This window comes from Drosophila suzukii, chromosome 3 (genome assembly GCF_043229965.1).
Source record: "Drosophila suzukii chromosome 3, CBGP_Dsuzu_IsoJpt1.0, whole genome shotgun sequence".
Taxonomy (NCBI): Eukaryota; Metazoa; Arthropoda; class Insecta; order Diptera; family Drosophilidae; genus Drosophila; species Drosophila suzukii.
Window position 1 is genome coordinate 74,882,256 of NC_092082.1, and position 25,673 is coordinate 74,907,928.

Consider the following 25,673-nt stretch of genomic DNA (forward strand, 5'->3'; position numbering starts at 1 on the left):
AACTTCGATTATTCTGCACTTCGCTGAAACTGAAAATTAAAATTCACGTCGATTTACACACAGATTCGACATATACAATTTATTCAGGATTTATACAAATGTTATTCTTAAATCTAAAAAGTTTTGCTTAAACCTAATGAAACACAATTGCAGCGATGACTCTTTAGTCTTTTTTGGCTATTAAGCCTTGCTTTTTGAGCTGGCGCAGAGCGCATTTGGCCGCCGTGCACTTGGCAATGCGATAGTTGCGCCCGATGCCACGGAAGGTTCCTTTGCAGAAGACATCCACGGTAACGCGCACCCGCCGCCCATCCGCCAGCTTCTCGGGCTTGCCGAACTTGGCTGTCTCCGGCTCCAGCTCGAGGAGCTCCCGAATGGGCGACTTTGGCACTGAGTTACTAAACTGTTCTATCTCCGGGCTCATCATGTTGCTGTAGACGTGCCACACCACGTCCAGCGACATGTTCGAGTCGAGAAAAATGGCCCCTGCGATCGACTCGAAAACATCGCCCAAAGCCTTGGGCACCTCAACGTCCTCCGCATCATCGCACTCCTCCTCGGACAATAAGTAGTACTGAAACAAAGCAGAACACTTATTATAAACTGTATTATTAAGAAGTGCTAGAACTAACCTCCTCACTAATGCTGTGACCATTTTCCTGCTGGATTCTCACAAATCGGTCTATCACATCATTAAGACCCGGCGAGAGATGGCGGAAGAACTTGTGGAATCCATGGCGAACGGCTAGAGAGGCGAAAATTGTGTTATTCACCAGAGCAGACCGCAAGTCCGTTAATGCGCCCGGCGAGTGCTGGCGGGGATCTTCGTATAAATGCCGTGTGATGAGGTAATCCAGCACTGCGTCGCCCAGAAACTCCAAGCGCTGGTAGCAATCCGTCAGTCGATTAGGAGTATAACTGGCATGTGTCATGGCTTGCAGAAGGTAGGACCGATCCCGGAACTGGTATCCGAGACTCTCCTCGAACTCCTCGAAACCACTGAGCAGTAGGTCCAGCTCCTCCGTGGCGTTGGGGGCAAAGTGCAGCAGAGGACTTCGTGGCGTGGGCCAAGCGCCGTAAACGGTAACCATTTTTTCGGCATTTGGTCTGGTGCTTCCCGGTATTCGATCCTCCTTATTCGCAGCCTCCAGCTGCTTGGTAAAGGGCAGGACCCTTACCCCCAGCCAGGCCATGAAAAGTAGTGCTCCCCGAGGCCCGCACTCAATAAGATAGGCTCCAATCAGCGCCTCGACACAATCGGCGATGGACTTATCCGGAATGCTGTGCTGTGATACAAGGTTGTACGGAATAAAGCAGCTAAAATCATTGCAGCTGTCGTTGGATTCGTCTATCTGGCCAGTTGGGGCACTTCCATTGAGCCCCAAGCCCAAAGCCTCGGCTTTTTCGCGAACCATCTCGCAGATTTGCATGCTGCTTAGGTTCTTGATGTCTAGCAGATCGGCCAGCTTCCAGTGGTGCGTAGGGATCTTCGCCTCGATAAGCGCCTTTTCCAGCTCCTTCGGCACGTAGTAGCAGGGTGGCAGCCAGTTGTCGTGAGGTTCGAACTTTGTGGCTATCATGTACTCGCCCAGTCTCTTGCGCCTTCCCAGGCGATAAAGATTTAGGTTGGCAACCTGCTTGGAGCGCAGGTGGCTAAGTTTTCCCTCGTGGACATTCTCGTAGGTGATGTACAAATATGTGGTAATGGCATACTTGAGAAAGGAATCTCCAATGGTCTCCAGGCGCTCAAGATTAATGCCATCGTTGGCGTTGGACATAGTGAGGGCCTGCAATATTATGCTGGGACTGGGTCCTGGATGGCCTACTAGATTCGGTTGACGATCGAAGCTGAATCCAGCCTGTAACATGGATGATGATATGGCTTTCTTAGGAGTGATTGGCTGGATTTCTGCTCGATCAAACTGCAGCCTTAGTTGTTTTTTATCCAAGTTTAGACGATGATGATCATTGTAGTTGTCAAAACTATCTCCGCATCCCAAAACCGTATAGGTCTCCTGCTCATGCCGGGACACCCAATCTGCGTTCAGCTCCACTAAATCCGACAGCAGCAGCTCCCGCCTGTCACCCAGCTTTTCGGTCAGCAGCTCCTCCGTTACGTATGGCAGTAGTTGCTTTAACAGCTCTATCATCGATTTCTTTGCAACTTGAGCGGCAGCAACATCACTTCGCTTCAGAACCAACTGCTGATCGTGGGGCACCAGCATCCCGCAGCTTTCTATCTCCGTCTTAAGTTTAGATATGGACTGTTCGTATCTGCCGCTGGGAAGACCGTCCTGGTCCTCCTCTTCCTGTTCGAAGTTGAATCCAATGAGCAGGTTCTTGGTCTGCTGGTATTGCCGCTCGTTGGCATTTGTCGCCTGGATGATGGACAGCTGCTTCTGGCGCTTTTCCACTTCCTGGGCGGTTTCGATGGTCTCCGCCTCGTTCTTGGATGTGAAAGCAATACGACCCGCATCGATATCATCCGCCACATCGTCGTCATCCGAGCTATAGTTGTGGTGCATGTAATTTAGCGGTCCCGCGTTGTCGTCATCATCGTAGCTGGAGCCCAGCGAATTGTCCGAGTCGTAATAGTTGAAGGCGGGCTTTGCTGGACCCTTTCCTTTGCCCTTGTTACCTTGCTGATTCTGACCGCGCTTCGGAGCCTTGAAACCAGATTCCCCATTGCTCACGTCCCAAAAGGTTGGCGATCCATACCGGGTCTGCTGATCGCCTGCAAGATTTATTAGCTATTATTTCTCTTCCCAGCTAAATGTACCTAAAAAACTTACAAAACTTAACGTTGGCAGGCAGAACTGGAAGGTGATAGGCGTCCTCTTCGTCCTCGTCTTCTTGGTTAAAGGTGGCTATGTCGTCGGCCATGTCGTTCGACCAAGTGCCTATCTCAATAAAATCATCCGCCTCTTGGAGTTTCTGTTCACCCTCAATGATAAGTTCGACGGCACTCTTTTCAGCATTATCGGTTTTGGAATCCTCATCTAGTGGAGTCTCCTCTTCAGCCGCTTCCTTTTGAACATCACCTAAATCGTTTCCATTCACCAAAGCCTCCTTTTGCGAATCCTTTTGCTTAGACTCGCGGGATTTCTTCAGCACTTCCGATAAACTCCAGCCAAAGTCCAGCATGGGCCATTCGAAATCGTCCTCCTCGATCTGCTGCCTTCCAAGGCCTAGATCCGCAGAAACTTGCTTACGAATATCGTCGGCCAAAAGAAGACCATTGATGCGATACAGAATGCAGGGCAGGCACACGGCAGTTCGCCACAAGGAGGCTGGAAATGGGTGCACGGTGCACAGCTCTGGCACCAGGATCTGTTTTTGCTCAAGATTCTCGCGCTTTGCCCGTTTCGTCTCCTCCGAACTGGTGGGCAGAGCCACTCCTTTGCGATTTACATATCGCGGCGTCAGGAAATTTAAACGAGCACTCGTATGATCCACGTCCAACAGCGGCTGCGAGGCATTCTGTATGGTCAGGCCATACTTGACGAGGTAGTAGTGCTTGAACGTGCGGTAGTTATCACCGGGGAAGCAGCTGAGTGGTGAAAGGTGGGGACAGATCTCGGCCACGTAGAAGTATTGCGGTTGATCCTGGTTGCGATACCATGGCATCACGACGGCATCTTGGAATCGTTGGGCATCAAAAGCCTGCGCTTGGCGCTCCTCATCGGGCACTGGACGAGGCATTGTATTGCCATTGGCCTGGATGAGCTCTAGGAACTGCCAGTCGATATGCTTGCCACCCACTGGTGCCTTCACCGTGGGCACAATGAAAACACAGTTCTCAGTGGAGTCCGGATCAAAGAGCATGAGGAACTTTTGCAGCCGAAGTACATTGGTGAATGTGTAATTCAGGAAACCGTTGATGCAGACAATCTGTTCGCTGGTAAGGACCACCCGCTCCTTGGCCAACTCCAGGGAAACCTTCACCTCACCGGAACGTGTAAAGATCGAGAAGGCGCTCAACTTTGGGATGCGTTTGCTGGTGAGAATGCCGAATCCCTGCTGGGCATCCTCGGGTGGATAGATTTTGCGGCCTCGTGTGTTCTGCTCTTCGGGAATTGGACACTGGAGCGTCAGCTGAATGAAGTACAGATAGCATGGTGATCCGGCCACCGGACGGCAATCGCAGAATTCGGAAGCAATCCGTTTATAGTAGTACTGACGCCGTTTTGTTGTTCCCGGACGGGGTTCATCGCTCAGCTGGACAATCTGCTCGTCCTCCGGCTCCAGATCAAAGCACTCCCAATCGGGTTCCAGGGCGCGGAAACCCTCCTTGCCAATGGGCTGCAACTGATCGTCAAGCTCACCAATCCTGTGTAGCTCCACACATGCCTGCAAGGCAGCCAGTCGACGGGCCAAAGTCTGGGTGGGCATTGGAAGACCCTAAAGAATATAAGGGTATTAGAAAACTGAAATTTCCTTGTATTAAGAACATTTCCCACACTTACCACAATGTCATGCTTCAATGGCGAATTGATGGGCAGCCTGAGTGTGTACTGAAACAGTGTAACTCCATCCCTTTGGCTCCGCGTGCAGCGCCACAGGGCCGTCAACTTGGTGAAGGTGTCGCTGGGCAGGCGAGCGCAGTACTTGTTGACCAGGGCTATGGCAGTGCCGAGATCCACAGAGGCGCCGGTCAGGAGGTGCGGCTTGGGTCGATAGGCGGCCAGGCAGGCACTGAAGCGCTCCGCCTCGCTCTGCTCCTGCTCCGGCGGTTCTGTGTTGGCGCACTTGGATAAAAGCATCTGCTCAATCTCCCGATATTGTGCCATTTGATGCACCAACTCCTTGGTGGTACTGGCCAAGCGATCCACCGTTTCGATTTTGGGAGATGGATCGGTCGTAGCTTCTGGCTCGGTTGGTACGCCCAGCTCGCACTGGAAGCGCTTAGACTTTCGTTCTGTACTGCTCTCACTGGGAGAAGTGTTGCTCATGCTGACGGCTTCGTCGCTGGAGTTGCTATTGTCCAGAAATCCTAAAGCCGGCGATTCGTCCTGGATCTCTTGCAGCTTAATGTCGCATGCCGTCGGCGGCTGCTTGCTAAAAACTTCGGGATTAAGTATCTTTACCGTTCCGCGGGCCGTGCCAAAGGTATAGGGATCCGAGCCGCAGGAATTCGGCATCGCCGAGTCATCCGAGTCGCTGTCCGCCTCTGTGTTGTCTCCCGTTCCTGATGCCCCGCAAATGAAGCGATGACTCCGATCACTCAGCCGATCTGCACCTACAGGCGGGCTTTCGTAACTAGGCGCAATTAGGATAACGTGGTAGGCGGGAGCAGCTCGAGCCCGGCCTTTGCACTGGACGTAACTACGATATGTGGTGGGCGGATCCCATCGCACGACCAAGTTGCACTTTGGCACATCGATGCCCTCTTCCAGCACCGAAGTGCCAATTAGCACATTGCAGTCGTGCATGCGGAATCGCTTGAGGACCTCCTCCTGGCGCCGGTGCTCCAATTCGGCCTCCTTGGGCTCTGTGGTGGGATCCGCCACCCGGTCCGTGGTGTACTGGCAGCGTAGGAACTTGAGATCTGGATCACGCCTGCTCACCTCAGCCAGCAACTCGAAGAGCACGCGCGCCGTATGGTTCTGATTGCAGTAAATCAGCGCACAGAGAGTGTCACTGCCATCATGCTGATCCCGGTGGTGGCGTCTCGTGTACACTCGTCTTCGGGTGCGCTGTTGGCCAGTGTTTGACCCACTGCCCGGCTTAGACTTCGAAGGCGCAGGACTAGGAGCAACCCGAGCGGCGCTCCTGACCGCCGGCTGTTTGTCCTCTGACGTGTGCAGAATCTGCTCGAGATTGGCCACCAGGGCTCGTGTCTCCGTTGGCTGTTGCTCCAGTTGGTCCACCACCCGACACTTGTTCTCCAACGCATGCGATAAACGGTTAAAGTCCGCCTGATCCACCTGTTGCCGCATCCTGCGCAAACCGTCCGCCTGGGTATGCACATCTTCGGGCTTAAAACACCGCAGTGTTTGCAGCAGGCGTCGCACTTTGGGGCTGGAGTAACGTTCGATGGTTTGACGTGTGTCGCCACCAGGTCCCTGGTGCCGCTGGAACGCGTTATCGCACATGGAGTGCAGTTGGATGAGGGCCGTGCTCACCAGGCAGTAGAGTAGGTAGTGCCGCTCGTGCGGCGTCTTAACCTTTAGTTTCTCGTTGCAATGGTAAAAGTGCTGGGCAGCCCGCTGCGTGCACCAGGGCCCCATCTCGTGCAGCACGGCCAGAAGCGAGTTGATGACGTTTAGCGGGTCCACCTTGGGATCGGGTATGTCTGGAAGGGTAGGTAGCGGGGTTACTATATTATTTCGATTATTTTCTCTACAAAAACACACCCTTTAATTCCTCCATGAACTGGTCCGTGCCGTAGATTTCGTACGGATCGTAGCGGTGGTCTACCATGAAGGACTTGTGGGTGTTGAGAACATCGGCTAGCAACAGGGACAGCTCGTCCATCTCGAAGGGGGCGCACTGCACAATGTACTCGTGCGGACGGGAACAGTAGCGCAGCACAGTGACTATGTCGCTGGCCGTCTCTATCCGGCAGAGCACATTACGCTCCAGGGTGGCGAGCATGGCGCTCAGCTGCTGCAACTCACATCCGGCGCTGTGCAGTGGTCCAGCCAGTCCGAGTATGCGCGGTCTGTCCGCCGGGGCAGCTGGAATAATGTGTTCCTCGAAGATGGGCATAATCCTCTGATAGACCGCACTGTCGTGACAATCCTCCAGCACAATCAGCTCCACGCTGCTGAGCAACAGATCGCGACCCTGGAGCAGGCTGAGAAATCCCTCCGGCCGCAGAATGGACACGTGGTAGTCCGTCCAGCAGTGGTCAAAGGGAATCTGCATGTCTGGCTGCTCCTGCCACACCCGCAGGTCGGTCAGGTGGGTGAGCATCGTGTAGATGGAGCAGGGCTCCTTGCTTACCCCTACCTCGCAGCTCAGGTAGACACTGACCCGACCACGTTGACGTCCGCGTCGCGACAGCTCCTGGAGCAGCTTGAGGGCTATGAACTCCTTGGAGCTGCGGTGGCCCAGGCAGATTATGGTGTTCCGCTCATAGGCCGCGGCCAGCAGTTCCACCTGGAAGTCACGCGGCGTGAACACGGTGGTGTGCAGGTTGTTGTCGCACCAGTGAAACGCCATCGTTGCCAGGGGAATCACTCAACTCGTGCCTGGAGAGGATTTCTGCAAAAAATTCTAAAGCCGGCACTACCTAGTGTGACCGTTCACCGGGGTCACCAAAAGGGTCCAACAACACCCTTGACATTTCATTGCTTTGGCCACACTGCACTGTGAATTGAAAATAAATTAGCGCCCTCGTTTTCAGTTTTTCCATAAATTTAGGTGGAAATTGGTAATATCCTACGATACCTTGAAGACATGTAAGCCTAAAACTACCCCCTTAGACAACCAATGCGACGTTCGAAGGCTCCCTCGATGCGCCAGGCAGTAAAGCGCGAAGCTGATCCTGTCGAGGACCCACAATCATCTTGCTCCTGGCCCAGCATCTCTCTCCCGAGCGAATGGGGATCCTCCAAAGGCAGCGAAAGCCTGGGGCCCCGAGAACTCAAGGCTGGCGAGAATCCCCTCAAGGAGAGCCGCATTTTCCATGTGCTCTGGCGCAATCAGACCACCAGAAAGCACAAGACGTGGACTGGCAACGGAACCCTGGTGGTCACCGGATCCATAGTAACCCTTAAGGATGACACTGGGGAGGTTGTGGACACCATGACCGTCTTTAAGCAGCGCGATTTCAAGGAGAACGATCAGCTGCAAGTCGGCACCAGAGATGTTGAGATCCAGGAGGAAATTAAAACACTCGAAGAGTGCGTGACCCAACGCAAGCTGGAGATTGCCACTTGGTGCCAGAAAATTGATGCACTCAATGGTCATTCGGACACATCGCCACCTCCTGCGCCCAGTGCTCCCTTCAGATCCCATGTCCTGAAGAAAATAAAGCGCGAAGGGAACTTCATGGGTGTAGAGAATCCATCGACTTGGGGATCCCCCGAGAGTAGTATTCAAATGGATACCTCACCTCATGTAGGCACTGCTCCCTGCCTATCCAATGAGCTGGAGTGGGGAATAAATAGAAAAACATCTGCGGAGAAAGAAAATCCTGCCACGTCGGGATTCACCCGAGCGGAATATCTGTGCTTCCTAGCCCCAGCAGCACTTCAAGAGAGCATATTTCTTTTTCTGGCTGAATACATCAAAAAATCGAGGGTGGTAAGGGATATTGTTACATCAAATTTTGAGACATTTTCAACATGATTTTTTTTAGGATCCTTCATTCATAGATGAAATGGTCCAAGTGGTATGCGATCATCCCGTACTCCTTAAAACACTATTCAAGAATACAGACTCTATGGAACTAATGCAGGTGCTGGAGCCCAAGCTACCGCCCTGGCCAGAAATGGGGCTCTACGACTCCGCCAAGTTTGAGTTCGTCCATGCAATGCTGGACAATTTAGTCCTAGAGAGAAAAGAGAAATGCTGTATTTTGGCAAACAGTCAGGATTGCTTGAGACTAGTTATCGGTTACTGCCAGAGCTATGATATAGACCACGCGCAGCTGGATAGTCCCCAAAAAATATCTGTCTTTAACTCCACTGAGAAACCAATGGTTGGCTTAGCTCTGACCAGTAACTTACCAGAGATTAACTCTCTCCGCTGCAAACACCTCATAATTTATAATCACAATGCCAGAGAGGAAGCCACTCAATTGCTGGCACTTGAGGAAACGGACACCAAAGAGTACACACTAATCACATCTGGAGGTGGTCCGGAGGAACTGCAGTTTTATAGACGACTTGGTCTGATCACAGATAATGATTCCCTAGGGGATCTTCAAAATTACGGAGGAAAGCTGATGCCAAGCACTATATATGTGGGTATTTTGAATATCATGTTTGGAAAACGACTATTTTATTAACATTTTTTAGGAACTGGCAACCTGGAACAAAATTGAACCACCCTTTAGCAATAATTTCCTAGAGGTAGGTTTCCTATAATGTTTACCTAGATATTTTTCCATTACTTAACGTATATTTTACAGGAATCCTCTATCTCTGATAGTCTGGATTGCCTTCAACTGGTTTATTCAAGAAAAATGATAGCAAAACTTAAATAATAAGAAATAATGATTTAAATGATTCTCATTTAAAAACGTAAACTTCAGTAAGTTTTGTTTAACTTTTTTTTTTGCTATATTAGTGCAAGTTCAAAATATCCTTGAGGTTGTCAATCCGAACGGAAAATTTATTGTCCTTCTCGCTGTAAATGATCTCATTGCAGGTCACGGCGGCTCCCAGTGGGAAATATTGCTCAAGCCGATTGATCTGGTCAGGGGTGAGCTCATCAGGCAAACCTTAAGTGATTGATAATCATAGAAATATGACAAATATACTACTATTTCTACTACTCACCAATCACAGACAGCTCTACAGTCATTACAGGGAAGATAAACTGCGGTGGGTAGGCCCTTATGTCGCTGACATGGGTTGGCACAATGTTTCCGTAGTCAATAAACAAAATTCTGGGATAACCATCGCCCACCAGTTCCAAGGAAACACCTCGACACCATTTCCCCTCGTACTTAGCTATACATAGCACGTCCTTCCTAAATTAAGAAAGAGGGTTATGTTATTTCCCTAAAAAGTATACTGCAGGTAACTTTACGGTGGAGCGTAGGTTGTGCACTTCGCGATCTTTTCGCCATACTCCTGTATGTCCCGCTGCATTGCTGTGATCTCGAATGCCAGATCTCTGGGAGTGCAGTAGACAAAGCCGTAGTTGAGAAAAGAGTTGTCCATCACAACTAGATCGATGTTCTTCTCAGTGCACAATGGGACATGTGGAAGACACTGAGACAGAAAAAAGTTTTTACAAAGGCCAATGATATTCATAAGTTTAGTCTTACGTCCTCCTTGTATCCCAACTCCGACAACGAAGGCTCCACGGGTGTCATTATGGTCTTAAAAACACGGTTCAAGTTGCCGCTAGTTTCGATCTCTGTCATTACCACGATTTGCAAGCCCTGGCTGTAGTCGTATTCGCGCTTCGAGTATTTGATATCAAAAACCAAAGAGTGGTCCAGTTCGTACATGATTTCCCTTATTTTGGGGCCCAGAAAGCGTCTCGGAACTCCGCGTAACTGCACAGCCACGGGATAGCAAGGCAGTCTTGCTAAATAGGCAATGCATTCGTACAAATATTCCAGCTGGGTAACTTCAATGCTGCCGAAATCAATGCAGACCACATAGATGTCCTTGGGATCGTCCACGTTGAGCACCATGGCGCGGAACATCCTTGACTCAAACTCGCAGAGCACAATCTGTCCACTGACTGGCTTTGTCTGCAGTTTGGCCGCAGTTTTTCCCAGCATCATCACCTCCGAGAGAACTGCGTAATAGGCGATATCAACGTGAATGTCAGCCGAGCGCACATAGACCACGTTGGTCTGCTCAAAGGCTGTGATCCTCACTTTGGATCCGGTCGGAGGCAGTCCGGGCTTTGGGAACTTTCTGCCCACCTTTTCGTCGAGTGTAAGGAACTCTCCCTTGCCACAAGTCTCTTTGTGCTGGTCGGCCACATCCGCGAAACAGGAGGCGTTGCAGAAGGGCATCTTGCAAAGCTTACAGAAAGTATCCGTCCAGTTCTGGCAGACCACACATTTGCTTACGCCTTCTTCCAACAGGTTTTCGGGTTTAAACTCCTTAGCAGCAGCAATCGTTGACCTAAACGATAGAGTAATCATTTCATGATCTACCATAGCTGGCTACACTTACACTGGAATGGATCTTCCTGAACGGAAATGCAGAACAACCTGCGACATCCTTGTCTCGTCCTTCAGGTTATAGACATCGTGGCGCTCCAGGGCGAACTCATACCTGACATTGAGATATCGCTTAATCGGATCGTTGATGGCCAGCAGCGATCCTCCTTGGTAGTCCGCCTTGGTGACCATCCGAGGCCGGATAAACTCCGGATGTTTGTGTCTGCCGGCCGAGACGGGAACCCCATGGGGTTGGATATTCACAGGGGTGCGTTTAGTTTCCAAAAAGGCGGGACCCCGTTTTGGCATTGGTTCGCTGGCCGACAGGAATTCGATATTTCTTTCCCGCTCCTTCTGGTGGCGGCCAGTAAAGCCCCTGATCAGATTTGGGTGCTTCTCCACTCGAATACGCGCTGCCTCTAGGGATCTTCAGGAAAGGGATAAATAATGCTGACCATGCCAGAACTTTGAACCTACCCAATGTTGATAAAATAGACAAAGTAAACGCCCGACCCTTTGCGGTATTCCAGGTCCTGAACGACAGTACGCCCAAAGAAGTTGATCAGCATCCTTTCGGTCACGAAGGAACTGCTTTTGGGGACCACCAAATACGGATATTTCATCTGCTTGGCGGCGCGATCCTCCTTTTCATTTTTGAGCGGCACGGGAGCGTCATCTACAAGAATGTGTCCCGATTCGTTGGTGTACTTGTTTTGCACTTCCTCGTAGAAATCCTTGGCTATCGGATCGAACCCAGACCAGTTTTCCTCAGCAGGCTCCATGGTACCTAAAGATTTCTGTTTTCCACCTGAGGATTTTCACCTGGATTCGAATTTCACTCCGAGCGCGTGGAATCGAAAAAGTATTTTTCTGTAAGTTGCTCAAAAACCCAACCGAATAGCGGTAAAAACGAAAACTACCACAAATATACCAGAACAGCCGTTTGGTATTTTTAACCTATCAGCAAACGGTCACACTCGCAAGAGGAAGAAAAAACCCAAGCCATTTTAAACAATTTGTAAACAATCCTCGAAAAGTCCAAAGAAAAATGGTTAAAAACGAGCCGAACTTCGTGGTGGAGCGCATCATGGACAAGCGCATCACCAGCGAGGGCAAGGTGGAATACTTTATCAAGTGGCGCGGTTACACGTCGGCGGACAACACCTGGGAGCCAGAGGAAAACTGCGACTGCCCCAATCTCATCCAGAAATTCGAGGAATCGCGGGCCAAGTCTAAGAAGCGTGGAGAGAAGAAGCCCAAGTGTGAGGAGATCCAGAAGCTGCGTGGCTACGAACGCGGCCTGGAGCTGGCCGAGATTGTGGGCGCCACGGATGTCACGGGGGACATCAAGTACCTGGTGCGCTGGCAGTTCTGCGATGAGTTCGACCTGGTGCCCAGCAGTCAGCTGTCGGAGAAGGATCCCCAGATGCTGATTGCCTACTACCAGAAGATGGCTCCCTACACGCGCCACATAGCGCGGCGGATGAAGGGCGTGCCGGAGGAGCTGCGACTGTCAGCCTCACGCACCGCCTATCCGCACATTAGCAGTGCCCCCGTCGAAGTGCCCCAACCGGAGGTGGATCAGGCGGCGGAGTTGGTCGGCCATCTCGGTGGCTTGCCCCAGGTTGATCAAGTGCCGCAGCACCACACGCCCATGGATCTCGCCGATGATCCCGACGACCTGGCCAGCGTTTCATACTCGATTCCAGTGCCCGGCGTGGGTGACATTGGCATAGATGTGCCCATGACGGAGAATCAATAAGGACGCCAGTAGATTCATCTGTTCAAATTTTAATCTTAGCCCTTAAGTTAACGTGACGTACGTATGTAATGCTATCTGAAACCGCTGGGCTCGTCCAGATTGATGTAGCCTAGCTGGCCGGAGCGAAAGAAGTGTATAAACTTTCTCGCGGCCGCCAATAAATTTGTCATCACCTCCACCCTGCCGTCGTACTGTTTGACCTTGTGGAACAGCTCCTCCCGATGGGAGTACTCCGCCAGCACGGCGCTAATATTGTCACTGGGTCCAGAGCTCAGTTTCAGCTTCTCCACGTAATCGTACCTGCGGTGACTATTCAGCCAGTAGAGCAGGTAGTCGGCTATCAGATCCTCACCCACAATGTGATCTGGGAGGCATCCCACCAGGGCCAGCTTCATGCCCATCTCATCGTCTTTTATGGAAGGCTGTAGGATACCAGGTGTATCGATCATGTAGACAGGTGGATTCTCTTGGATTTTTATGCGCTCCCCAACGGATCGTGTGATGCCCGCCTCTGCGCCCACACGCGCGGCACTCTTCTTCTTCAGATGTACATTCCTCAGGACATTGATCACGGAACTCTTGCCCACATTGGGCACCCCAATGATCATAAGATTGTGCTCCGCCGCCTGGGTGCGATTAAAGCGACTGCTCTCGCCCACGAGGCGAGTGGCCAAGGGCAGGATGTCCAACACGCCGTGGTTCCGCTGATCCTTGCAGTTGGTGAACAGGATGTTCTGGAGTTCGGGCTGTTGTCTCCGCAGTTGCTGGAGCACATTCTTTTGTTGCTTGGCGCCCAGGAGATCGACTTTGTTCAGAACCAGAATATGCGGTTTAACGCCACTTCCTGGGAGAAATTCCCGATTATATGATAAGATTAAATGGAAGTTGGTTTGTTTACCCACCGGTGATTGTGTCGAAGAACTGAGAGTTCCTGCCCGCCAGTGGGATGCGTGCATCGTGTATTTCCACTATGCAGTCCACATTTCGCAGCTTTTGCTGGATTTGGCGCATTCCCTTGGTCATGTGACCAGGGAACCAGTTGATTCGCTGTTTCGCCGGCAGCCGGAAGGCATTGCGAAAGGGATTCAACTGAGCTGCCATGATGCGGAACCCATGTAATGCTATCGAATCGAAATCAAAAACTTTTAACAGCTGTTGGCCAGTGACGTAACAATTGACCACAGGCTGTCAAGTGTAGAGGGGTCACACTGGTTGGGAGAATTTGAAATTGCAATCATTTTGTCCATTTTAAGCCTAACTAAATTATGTAGGTTATCTATGGGAAGACTAGAATGTCATATTCAGGGTTAGATCTTAAAGAACGCCAATAAATACTTTTTTATACACACCAAAATTCAAAATTCACACCAAGCGAGTGGGTGTGGAAACACTGGAAATTTGAAATTGATTTTCGAGTTATTTATTTTTCTTATTTTGTTTTAAATTTATTGATACGTTTAGATTTTATTACCCGCGATACAACTGCACCGCTCTTTTGTTTGACACCTCGATTAAGCCCGTCTTCAGATGCACTTTATAAGTCAGTAACTTCGCGTATTCCCGGAGCAACTTGCTCCAATAGCACTGGACATCCTCCATTCGCAGGTGGAGCCAAACGAATTGGTGTCCCCTTTCCGCAATCTCCCCGGCCAGATCGTCATGCTCGCGCAGATAGAGCACGAGCTCTGCCAGCTGCTCCACATCGGCGTCGCTGGCCACGGGAACGTAGTGCACCCAGGGCTTCAATTGGTTGTAGAAGAACTCCTGCCACTGGTCGCCCACATGGAGCACCAGCGAGCGGCAGAGCAGGATGTGACGCAGTCGGAAACTGGCGGCCACGCCCCGGAAGTTAAAGAGGTACTTGTACTGGCAGTGCTCGACCAAAAACACCTCCTCGGCGGGATTAGCTTCGATGGGGTGGCCAGCTGTATATTGGGCATCGACCAAATCTGGACATCTGCGAGAAAGCCTGACAAGATTGTCCCGCTCCGGCGAAGAACGAGATCCTCTGAAAAAGCCCTTTGCTTGCTTGGCATCCCAGGAAATTTTATCCGCCCTAGCCGCTAAAAGTTGGCGCATCCAGTCCCACCGACCCAGACCGTGGGGATAATGCTGTAGGATGGGACCCGTGGTGGTCCAGAACGACCACGCAGGGTACATAATGTCCAGGTGACTGTCCGTGGTAGAGTAGGAAAACACCGGACCACTCAAACCGGAAAGAAAATGAACCTGTGGCCAGTCGAGCACATTAAGAACCATTTCTAGATCTGGCAGATCACCGGCAATGTCCAAGAGGAGATCGTCCACGTCAGTACATCGCTTGGGATTCGAGCAGTTCTTCTGGCGATAGATGCGCCCGCGGATCACCTGGTAAAAGGTGCCCAATCGCTTAGACTGAGCCATCATCTCTGGTGTGATGCCTTTGCCCACATAGGGCTCCAAGTCCTTCCGGATGGTCTGGGCATGGCAGAGGCACTTCGAACCACCGGGATCACATGGTTGGTAGACCGCCAGCGCCTTTATGATCTGCGGCACAAAGTCGTAGCTGACTGGGGGATATAAGCTATTAAAGCATAACTTTAAGGGGAGACATCATCTTACTATTAGAATTCGAAAACTGCGCGATTGCTGTGCATTTGTCCTGGGAGACGGACCACGCATTCGGTAGACAAAACAGAAGCAGGGCTCCCACTAAAAGACATCTCTTTGGCAGGGTCATCGTAAAAATTTTGAAGAATTTACATGTTTTTTTTTCCAAATTTACCTAATTAAGCTGTGAGTCCTGAAACAAATGATGTCTGATACTCGTATTCAACATTTTCAAGATTTAAAAAAAGATAGATGTGTTTTATAATTATTAATTTTGAGGAATATTAAATGTAGAAAATAATTGGAATGTGGACAGTTTATAGAGATTCACGGTATCTTAAAAATAAATGCTTTTATAAAGAAGTGAGAAATCGTTTGACTTAATACTAATTTACTAGTTACTACAGCTCATCTTTTTTAGGTGAAATATAGATTAGCTCATCCTCAGGCTTCACCTCGTAGTTCAGAAGCTTTACATAACTCTTCAGCAGCTTTCGCCAGTAGCACTTGATGTCCTTCATGCGCAGGTGCTGCCAGATGAAGTCGTATCCTCGCTGAGCAATTTCCTGGGCCAGGGCATCGTTTCTCTTGAAGAATGACAATATTTCCTCGTATTCCTGCTGACTGGGGTAGCTCTTTAGCGGCACATAGTGAACCCATGGCTTCAGTTGGTCGTAGAAGAACTCCTGCCACTCGTCGCCCACATGGAAGACCAGCGATTTGCAAAGGAACAGATGCTTCAGCCGAAAGCTGGCGGCCACTCCTCGGAAATTAAACAAGTATTTGTACTTGCAGTGATCCTCGAAGGACACCTCATCAGCGGGCGGTGCATCTAGTGTATCTTTGGGTGACTTCCAGCCCTGATTCTTGGTGTACTGAGCCTCCACCAGCTCTGGATTGCGGCGGCAGAGCAGGATTAGAGAGTCCCGCTCGTCAGAGGTGCGTGAGCCGCGAAAGAATCCCAGATCGCGCTTCTGCGACCAAGGAATAGCTGCCGCCCGCTTCTCCAGCTTCTCGCGCATCTGATCCCAGCGCCCGATGCCACGAGGATGCAGTTTGGTAGCTGGTCCTCCAGCCCAGAATGTCCAGGCGGGGTACATGATGTCGCGGTACTCCTTTGTCTTGGAAAAAGAGAAGACCGGACCACCAGCACTGTTACCCCATGCGGTATTCAGTTGCGGGTAATCCCTGGTGTTTATCACGAGATCCATATTGGGTAGCGTCGCCACCAGCGGCAGGAGAAAGTGCTCGATGCCCTGGCAACGGGCTGGGAACATGCAGTTGGCATCCCGGTACAATCGGTACCCATAAATCTTGTATTTGGTTCCATATCTCGCCGAACTTTCGATCATTTGCCGGGTGACACCTGTTGACTTGTAGGGTGCGAGATCCCGCTTCAGAACATCCGTGTGGCAGGAGCAATCGGGATCCTTGGGATCGCTGCTGCAGGGCTTAAAGTTGGCATTAGCTTTCTCGATCTGCCGACGTATCTTGAAGCTAACTAAAATAAGTGGATTTATATTAAACCAAGTAAAATCAAAGCCGGCAACAAGTTGCTTACACTCATCCTGGTTTGGATCCTCAGGCTCACTCTGCACGCACGATTTTTGATCGGCACTGCATAGTCCTTCATCTTCTGCACATCCTTGTCTTCCAAAACTTATTAATAATGAGATTAAAATATGATTTATTAGCATTTCTTTAAAGGTAAACAAATTTTAACTTCGAGTGCGGCGTCAGCAATAGGGTTGCCAAGTACTCATCGAATTATCGATAGGCGTTGAAATAGTTAGTACTAATGTATAATTATCATAATAATTACGAGTTTAGTAAAATGAATATGTTTGTTGATTGTAATTAAAAAAAAGTGTACAATTTTATTGATTTTCTTTTAATAATAATAATAACCAATAAGAAATTCTATAACTAATCTGGCAACTTCGCCAGCAAAGCAGTGATTTAACTGATATTTTCTTAGGATGACCATGCCACTCCATTTAGAAGAAAGCCTCCCAAAAACCCACATCATTTCGCAAGATAAGCCACCGAATGGTCACCCTAAGCGGGTAACTGTTCCCCGAGTTTTACTTTTCCAGCCCTTGTGGACACACTGGCCGCTATTACCACTATAAGAAAACCAACAAGAAACGTCGAAAGTTTTCTCCGTGTTTAAAGCCAACCAATAGCCAAATTACCAACGAAAACGACGATTTGCAGTTTGCAAATTATGCGTGCGGCACCTAGTGCAATCGAAACCACGTAAACCCAACGAACGCGAGTGTTTTAGACCACCTGCAACTGAAACAACCACCATTGTACATAATTTACACGAACAATTTTGCAACAACAACAACAAAGGACGCCGCGCTAAAAGAGAGAAGTTGACATAACTGCAAAAAGTAAATTGTATTAAACAGTGGTGGGCACACAAATAAATCCCCCGAAGAAATTCCGGATGGTAATTTTGGCAACGAAAAACTGAAGTGGGAGTGGCACTTGGCAGAAATGATGTTGTTTTGTTGAGACAATTGCCAAAAAGCCACTAAAAATCAACTAAAAAAAGGTAATACACATTGTTATTTATTTGCAAGTGTATATAAATGTGTGTGTGTGTCTATGTGTGGGCGTACTACGAATAACAGTTAATTGAGCACTCATCGATTTTTTAGCCCCTTATTGTGGGTTGTAAAAAAGGCAACTTAAATTCATTTCACCTCACGATCCGATCGGCAGATAAAATAGAAAAAAAAAAACAGTTGGAAAAGTTGCCAGCCGTCGTCATTAAGTTGATTTGCTACCGCTGATGCTGCGATTTAATTTACCCATTCGCCTGGCATTCGGATTGCTTTCGAGCTCCAGTTTCCCATTCCGTCGCATTCCGACTGGGTTTTAAGTTTTCAGTTTTCGGTTTTCGGTTTCCCATCGACGGATTTTCCTCGCCGAAAATCGTATCGCTTTCGTTTTCACATTGGCGGCGTTATAATGGGGTTTTTTTTTGGTCCGCGACCTAGGGTCGCACAGCCCCTCCCCCTGCGGCGCCTGCCTGCCCATCAAACCACCTGACTAATTAGTGCTGAGTTATTAACTTGATAATTATCGCTAGGCATGAGCGAGGTGCTCCGCATTAGTTCTGCATTATACAGAAACTTCCGTAAATGTAAACCAAACAAAACATAAAAATTACAGAGAACCCAATTTGTTTTATTGTTTAATCATGTTTGATCATTTTACCCTTAATTTATAAATCCATTTCCTTGAATTACTTTTAGAGCTTTTTGTAAACCATTAAAAGCATTAAAAACCCTTAAAGAAACCTTAATATATTAATTACCATTTCCTTGAATTACTTTTCGAGCTTTTTGTAAACCATTAAAAGCATTAAAAACTCTTAAAGCAACTTTAGTATATTAATTACCAATAATTGAAAAGCAATTATATTGTTTAATACAAATTCTATCAGCTTATAATCAAAAATATTATGTGATTCATTCCTAAAATATTTAAAGAATGTCTTGATATATACAGATAAGTTATGGACTAATCAAATGCATCTTACAAATGTCAAGTCACGGAAATTCAACTATAGCTCTGTATCTTGCAGTGACTAAGAAATAACTTTAATATCTTTGAGGTCTTTTCGTTAAACTCGTTTGGAACACCATATCGAAATACTTAAAACAAAAAAAGAAACACAAACAGTAATCCGAGCTTGGCGCTGACAAAAGCTTCGCTTTGTTTATGGAAATACATATCGTCATAATCAAGCTTTCGGCTCTGAAGTCACACGTAAATCTCGGGGCATTCAAACGTATCGATGCGATTGGGGCCCCCGACTATCTGGGAGTACGCTTTTCCAATCAATGGTTCTTGGGAGAAAAACTACAACTCATTTCCATATCAATGGCGTGGAACCCTTCGCCTCTAATGACTCGATTGATTACCATTTTGGGCAACCTTTTTCGTTTGGGCAATGCCGGAAGTTATTGGAAATTCTTAATGTATTGATTACGTTTAGATACTGGTCTCATTCTGTTTACACAAGAACGTCTGCCATTTGGTCTGCCACCGTTGGTCGGTGGCCAACTTTAACAGCTGCCATTAGCCGCAGTCACGCAGTCTGGCCCATACATCAATTATGTACTCCTTTGGGCAGGCAGGCAAATGACTCAACCCCCGCCCAAAACCACCCAGTTCCACAAACTCCCACTCCCACTCCTCATAGAGGTTGCATGCCTAACCCAACCAAATGATTCATCAAAACGTGGCATAGGCAGTTTATGCAGATTCTTTACCTTTATGCCAGCCTAGTGGCTGTAACACATTTTCATTATGCTTTGCACTCGCTCCCAATTTCTCCCTCTCAATTTTTCCTTCATTTCCTGGCCAAAAGTGCGCCTGCGCATTGGAAAATCGTTTTTCCAGAGCGGCAAGCTCTTATGTTGAGAGGTGTGTTGAATTTTTTATCGTCAGGGTTGGATCAACAGCCCTTTTGAAAGTTATTTCAACATGCTGTTTATAACTTTGGGGTTTTGCCTTTAAACTTTAAAATAATTTCAAAACTAATATTTTTTAAAAAATATAAAAACCCTAATTAAGAGATCATAAATTCACTAAATCGTTCTAGTTTTCTGGTTTGTTTATATGATGCACCAACGAACTCAAGCTAATTTTAAAAGCTTTATTTTGTTTTAATAAGATTTCCAGTGATAATACCCTAAAAAGTTAAAGAATTTTCCCCGTCTAGTTAATTTAATTGTGCACACTTTCTTCCGCTGATGATTGAAAGTTGGCTGCTAAGAAAATAAACCCATTTCGCTGCGCATCGCATGTCCAGCTGTGTCAGCTTTTTTGGCATTCTTTGATGTTTCGAAACTGGCGGTCCGTAGATAATGTAGTACGAGCATATTGCGTGCCTGCCAACTGACCGCCACTAGATCATTAGCTCATCTGTTGGCAATTGTTAGCTAATGGCTGAAACTGATACAGCAACTGCATAGATAATGTGCAATGTCTGTTTGTGTCATTAACCTCGGATGGGAACGGAACGAAACGGGTTTCCTGCGCTCGCGCAGTTGGAAAATCGCTTGCGTTTGGCGGCGGCTCTAATCTGCATAGAATGCGGATCGTCTTGGAAATGTCAACCCCCCCAGAGAAACCAGTTCCCCAAAACCAATTGCCAGTGGGCCAAACACGATTGGTACTAATTCACGGCGTTTCGGGCGCATGCGTGACCGATCGACAGTTGGCTTTGTTTTCCCTCGGCTGTTTACTTTTGGGTTATTGATCGGCCAGCGCACGATTCGATTTTCCGTCCGCTTATCAGCACGCACACAACGGCATAGCTAATACGGCGGATCTAGTCATGGGCTCTGTGTCATGGAGCAGTCGGCTATCCGGCTATCAGCACGAACACAGTGCTCCACTTTTCCGACTGAGTTCCAGAGGCACTCGGCTACTTTTGCTGAATATCGCTCTCTGGAATGCCCGCCGGGGATTGTTGTTTCGAATACCCTAACTGTGGGAATTCTTGAGAGTTAATGGGACTTTTACAAAATATTGTTTATTGGATATTTTTGTTTTAAAAACATTTCTTACCGAAAATGAAATCTTAAAAAGCAAACAAATCCAAGACCAATTCCTTAAAATCTTCTTATAACATCTTACAAATGCAGAATAGTTTGCAAAATTCTTCAAAAAATCGTTAGACCTTGAGATGTTTTACAGTGAGAGATGTTTTACTGCTTAAGGTCTTGAGATACAATTTTATGGTAACGCCATTATTAAAATTAAATATAATTCCCTACAGTATTTTTTGTTTCTAATGTGATTAGAAATGGGGTTTTGACCATTGTTGATCTAGAAATTGGAGATTGGTTTTGATGAATTTGAATGATTTCTTTATCAAAACCAGCAATGGGATTGTACACCTTATTTGCGTTAGTAATTAAGTTATTGTGTTTTGTTTTGGACATTCGTTTTGATGGTTTTATAATTTGAGCACCAAATTCGTATTGTATTCAAAAATGATATTTTTTTAAATGAATCTTGAAAAGGCTCTCTTTTCGGCATATGTTGGGTAGCCTTATGCCACTGGAAGAGTTGGCCCACTGTCTGTAGAAGGCCTGGGGTAAGTGCCTCTGCCTCTGCCTCCGCCGACTTATGCTGCGCGGGCAGCAGCGCCAGCATAACGGGCGGAGTGAGATGAGAGCGTCGGGCCGAGCGCCCAAATGAGTTACAAAGCAGCGCCACACATCGACGGTCGACGTTCACTTCGCTCGCTGGCTGAGTGACTCGTGGTTCGGTCGGAAATCGCCTTATCGTGTGTATCCCCTGCGGAATTGAATTTTGGAGTGTATATACGCATACAAATAGTTGCTTTCTTGATTACTTTATTGAAGTGCGATAGAAAACTAAATCGCTGCTTTAGTTTCGTTCTTCTCGCGTCTAATTAGCAAATCGATAAGTCCTGAGCAAGGGTTCTGCGCGCCCTCTAAGGGAAACTCACCACACCCACTGAAACCCACTGAAATCTCCATCTCTCCGGGCTGTAATTCACATTTCCAGCAGTGCGTAGAGTGCATTTCAAATAAAATTTTAATGCGTGCATTGAGTTTTATGTGGCTGTTTTGTTTAACTGAATCACTGGTCGCCAAGTGCTACGCTTTGTGTTTTTGTGCTTAAGAAATTATCAATTGTTTACGCTTTTATCGCTGGAACAAGGGCAATGTATACACACATATGATGGATGCAGTCACTTTGTGTACTTCTACAATGGACTTCCCAGCTTGGATCGACAAAGATTTACTTTTTGCCAAGGTAAATGGGTTATTATTTGGGAAAATATATCTGCCAAGGCAGCCACAAGTTTGCATTTGTTTTGGAAAATCGATTTTCTGAGAGTGAGAGGCCGCTGCTCTCTTTCCGCCTCTCAGCTGATTGTCAGGGGGGGTGGTGGGCGGTGGGCGGCGTTCAATGGGTGGTGGTGTTCCAGCCCCGTTTCCTTGACACGCTACCTTTACCCGAAAGATACTTTTCTTTTGCGTGCTGTGTGCAATTGATTCCGCTCCCCAAATGGATCGCAACTGAGTCACTGGCCCACACTCGCCAAGATGTAGTTTTCGGTGGCAGGAACTTAAAAGGCCACGCCAAAACAACATCTGCCATCTGGCGGAAGAGGGTTGTTCCATGCGGTCGACGCGATATGAATATTGACCACCCTCTAAGCCGGAGAACTTTCTGCAAGCCAACCCATTTGGACCTTGTTTATTGGTTTCGAGTCCCCTGGAACACCCCCATCGATTGCAGTCTGATGTCTCCTGTTAATTAAACACGTATGCAGTATTTATGGAGTTTCGGTAGTAATCTGATTGCTTGCCACACTGAGAGAATCCGTTGTTATACGAATATCCAGTTTCTGTAACTCAAATTACTGTCTGCGCCAGAAAAATATTGTTATTAAGAACTTGAGATTGAAGAGACAAACATTTTAAAAACATTGACTCAGAGAAGTTATTGATAAGGAGTTTTTAAATATAATTAAAATATTCCCGAGGAAATAAATAAATATATAAATAAGAGACTATACATATATTTTAAAAAATATCTCCAACATGATGACACAAAAGCTTGTTAGGCAAGAATTTCTTATATATGTACAAGAAATTTTAAATTATAAATATTTATATTCATATTCATATTTTGCAGCCCATTGCGTCGGCTTTAAATTGTAATGCCTTAGAATAATGACAAATTGTTTTGGACAAAACTAAATATGGGCGCAGCTAGGCTCCATACCTACTGTGAGCAAGAATTCAATTGACTGGGAAATAAATTTCATTACTTATGGCTTGCCAAAGTCGCATGTAAAGTATTTATAACCTGTACATATGCACTGTGAATAAATGGAGGCCATATATGACAGACCAGAGGCGTCGCCCACATGCGAAGTTGCCGCAGAGATATAATAATAACTCTGTAGCAATATGTGCCGAGATATGTGAGTTCCTCAAGCTTCGCTCTCGTTTCTCCCCGCCTGTTGTTGTCTTTGACATAGCGTAAACAGTTTTAAATTACAAAAGTGTTTGCACCCAGATTCATATGATATATGAGATCTCAGAGTCTCCCTTTATCTGTCTATGAGAAGTGGTTAAGATACCAAAACCTGTTCGTGCCGTCAAGTGCTTGGATATCATCACTTTTACTGCCTGCAAAGAGTTTTCATTTGCTTGAAAAGAATTTCCCCATCACTGGCACACCTGCTGGCCATTCATCGATCGCTCTTTGGGTCTATTCTCTTGGCCACATTCAAGATCAATTTGTTGGAATGCCTCACGACATGTGTAGAACCACTTAGTTAGGGTACTTCCACTCGTCTGTTGATATTTGTTTTTTTCGAAAACTAATGTAAAGACATTCTCGAATTTGGGTTAAAAATGTGTGAATGAAATATGGAATAGCTCCTCAACATTATAAAAGAACAAGCAGACGTGCCTGGGGGAATCAGTAGTTTTGCGTCTTTGGGCCGCTTGTTTTTTGGAGTCACTTGGCATAGATTGGTAATGCCACTCGAAGACCCACAGGCAGTCAGGCAAACAGATAGATAGAAAGATAGATAGGGGGCAGGAAACTGGGTCATTTGCCTAGCGTCTGTCTTGTTTAAATACTTGCGCCTGATTTATTGGGGACTTTGTAAAATTGATTAATCAAATTGACTCGTGCGCGGCATTTATTTCTAGTTTCGTTTCTGTCCGCCGCTGTTTTCGGTATTTTTCTCACATTTTCATTTAAGTTTTGGCTTCGTTGTCAAATTTATGGCCCTTAAGAGTCTTTGCCGGCGATGATATTGTGGAATTATGTTGCATAAGTTATGCACAATCTCCACCATTGTGCTTGGAAATAAAGCCTCATTAAGCCGCTTTCAAAAGAAACATAGAAACCGGAAAGGATCCAAGGGGAACCACACCTTTTTTTTAAATCCTCTTAAATGTGTGGGTGTTTCTAGGTTGTTCTTCATAAGATTCTTTAGAACCAGTAAACCCACTAAACGCAGTTGACCGGTGACAGTTGAATAACACCATTGATTACCATACAGAAAGCCTACTAAGCATCGTTATTTTTTATGGATTATCTGGTAATTATGGTTATTGGCTTTTCCGAAGCTTCCGTTTCTTGCATTTCTTTCTCTTTTTGCTGATTAACCAGCAACAAACGGAGCCGACGATGCCGATTTGATGGCTGTTGTCTCGCCAAAGTCTGATAATTGTGGGGGAAGCGAGATACTTAAAGGTGCCCGGGGGCCACGTGGGGTCTTGTGTTTTTGGGGGCTGCAGAGGGAAAAGACATTTGGATGGAATTCCGCGTCACTTTATGGCCGTTGTGCGAACATTTTTCCCATTTGTTTCGTGGGGCCCCGTAATGATATACCCAAGACCATGGCATCTTTTTCCTACGAATGTGAATTGAAAATGACTTTGCTGGCTCTTTTTTTATTAGGTTTTGGTTTTCTCTTTTTTTATCGTGTCTTTAAAGCGATTACAAAACTTCCACCATTAATTATCGCAATGGACTTTTTTCTCCCATGACGCATCGAGACGAAAAATTGTATGCCATTTTTGCATAGCTGTAATTGATGATACGCTCCAAGAGCTTACAGAATATTATGCACTGGCCATGGTGCACTTCCGCTCCATTTGAAGTCAATGCGATGCTTGACTGCGAAATCTCGCACACGAGGTAAAAAATTAGGTCGCAAAATGATTCTGAACAGTAAACGTGTACGTTCATTCATGAAATACTTTCACGTCTTGCAAATATAAAATTATTAAAATAAGTTGAAAGAACCATTTATATTTCGTAGAGCTATAAATCTATATTATTTAGCGGGACTTTTATAAAAGAATAATACTAGAGTATTTTGATAGAGAACCTCAATCAAATAATTGCATAACATTTGGCTGCACATATTTATAATTGAGATCAGCAAAGGTGAATCAGTAAGTTAGCTTAATAAGTGCAATAGAACTATTTAATTGAAATAAATGGTCAGACGACGTCATCTACAAAATGATTACTACATTTTCTCAATTTAAATGTGTTTATAAATACTGCATTTTTTGTTTTAATTTAACCCCAGCTAATAATTCTCTTCAAATCTTTTGTCTTTGCAGGTAAGCTTCATGTTAAACTAAACGGAAATGCGTGTGGCTCACTTTCATATGGTCATGGGCAATCAATTGACAGACGGTTCAAGGTCGAGGGAGCTGCCCACATCCGATGGATGGATATTAACGAGTGGCCGTATCTCTTACTGAATCGGTTTGAATTGAGCGCTGCGTGCTCAAGTGCTTAAAACCCAGACCAGGCCGTAGACACGTCGAGCTGTGTTCAAGAGCTTCGATTGACACAAAATCTGTGAGGCAGCGAGAACCACAAGGGGTCTTACTATTTAAAGAGATCTCAGTGAATGCAATCGATGGCAGCTTTATGAGCCTGTTAAATCTAGTCGCTAGCTGTTGTATACCC

General features: G+C 46.9%; 7 protein-coding genes across 9 annotated transcripts; 2 read left to right on the top strand and 5 right to left on the bottom strand.

Annotated features, from left to right (window-relative positions):
• Nucleotides 1-52: 52 nt before the first annotated feature.
• On the bottom strand, nt 53-7,250 carry Dcr-1 (Endoribonuclease Dcr-1). Its single transcript, XM_036817092.3, has 5 exons — nt 6,357-7,250; nt 4,467-6,295; nt 2,793-4,401; nt 633-2,734; nt 53-574 (listed from the first exon to the last, which is right to left on the bottom strand). The coding sequence occupies exons 1-5, from the start codon at nt 7,165-7,167 to the stop codon at nt 164-166; spliced, it is 6,762 nt and encodes a 2,253-aa protein (XP_036672987.3). The 5' UTR covers nt 7,168-7,250; the 3' UTR covers nt 53-163.
• A 22-nt stretch (nt 7,251-7,272) lies between these two features.
• LOC108005970 (uncharacterized) lies at nt 7,273-9,458 on the top strand. 3 transcript variants are annotated; one of them, XM_070995448.1, is made up of 6 exons: nt 7,275-7,378; nt 7,431-8,253; nt 8,309-8,914; nt 8,970-9,023; nt 9,083-9,204; nt 9,322-9,458. In XM_070995448.1, exons 2-5 carry the CDS (start codon nt 7,438-7,440, stop codon nt 9,155-9,157), a joined length of 1,551 nt encoding a protein of 516 aa, XP_070851549.1. In that variant the 5' UTR covers nt 7,275-7,378; nt 7,431-7,437; the 3' UTR covers nt 9,158-9,204; nt 9,322-9,458. The 3 variants fall into 3 exon arrangements, with proteins under 3 accessions (XP_065722916.2, XP_070851549.1, XP_036672994.3); XM_065866844.2 differs by having other exon boundaries at nt 7,273-7,378; nt 7,431-8,250; nt 9,083-9,458; XM_036817099.3 differs by having other exon boundaries at nt 9,083-9,458.
• vret (vreteno) lies at nt 9,071-11,672 on the bottom strand. Its single transcript, XM_036817226.3, has 6 exons — nt 11,279-11,672; nt 10,815-11,228; nt 9,947-10,763; nt 9,706-9,890; nt 9,453-9,646; nt 9,071-9,394 (listed from the first exon to the last, which is right to left on the bottom strand). The coding sequence occupies exons 1-6, from the start codon at nt 11,581-11,583 to the stop codon at nt 9,237-9,239; spliced, it is 2,073 nt and encodes a 690-aa protein (XP_036673121.3). The 5' UTR covers nt 11,584-11,672; the 3' UTR covers nt 9,071-9,236.
• An 80-nt stretch (nt 11,673-11,752) lies between these two features.
• HP1c (Heterochromatin Protein 1c) lies at nt 11,753-12,741 on the top strand. Its single transcript, XM_017069411.4, has one exon. It carries the CDS (start codon nt 11,850-11,852, stop codon nt 12,561-12,563), a length of 714 nt encoding a protein of 237 aa, XP_016924900.4. The 5' UTR covers nt 11,753-11,849; the 3' UTR covers nt 12,564-12,741.
• Nucleotides 12,577-13,721, bottom strand: LOC108005969 (mitochondrial ribosome-associated GTPase 1). Its single transcript, XM_017069404.4, has 2 exons — nt 13,466-13,721; nt 12,577-13,407 (listed from the first exon to the last, which is right to left on the bottom strand). The coding sequence occupies exons 1-2, from the start codon at nt 13,662-13,664 to the stop codon at nt 12,635-12,637; spliced, it is 972 nt and encodes a 323-aa protein (XP_016924893.3). The 5' UTR covers nt 13,665-13,721; the 3' UTR covers nt 12,577-12,634.
• Nucleotides 13,722-13,959: 238 nt separating this feature from the next.
• Nucleotides 13,960-15,300, bottom strand: LOC108005967 (O-glucosyltransferase rumi). The gene is made up of 2 exons (XM_017069401.4): nt 15,165-15,300; nt 13,960-15,112 (listed from the first exon to the last, which is right to left on the bottom strand). Exons 1-2 carry the CDS (start codon nt 15,280-15,282, stop codon nt 14,031-14,033), a joined length of 1,200 nt encoding a protein of 399 aa, XP_016924890.4. The 5' UTR covers nt 15,283-15,300; the 3' UTR covers nt 13,960-14,030.
• An 89-nt stretch (nt 15,301-15,389) lies between these two features.
• Nucleotides 15,390-16,900, bottom strand: rumi. Its single transcript, XM_017069399.4, has 2 exons — nt 16,714-16,900; nt 15,390-16,653 (listed from the first exon to the last, which is right to left on the bottom strand). The coding sequence occupies exons 1-2, from the start codon at nt 16,847-16,849 to the stop codon at nt 15,554-15,556; spliced, it is 1,236 nt and encodes a 411-aa protein (XP_016924888.4). The 5' UTR covers nt 16,850-16,900; the 3' UTR covers nt 15,390-15,553.
• Nucleotides 16,901-25,673: the final 8,773 nt, after the last annotated feature.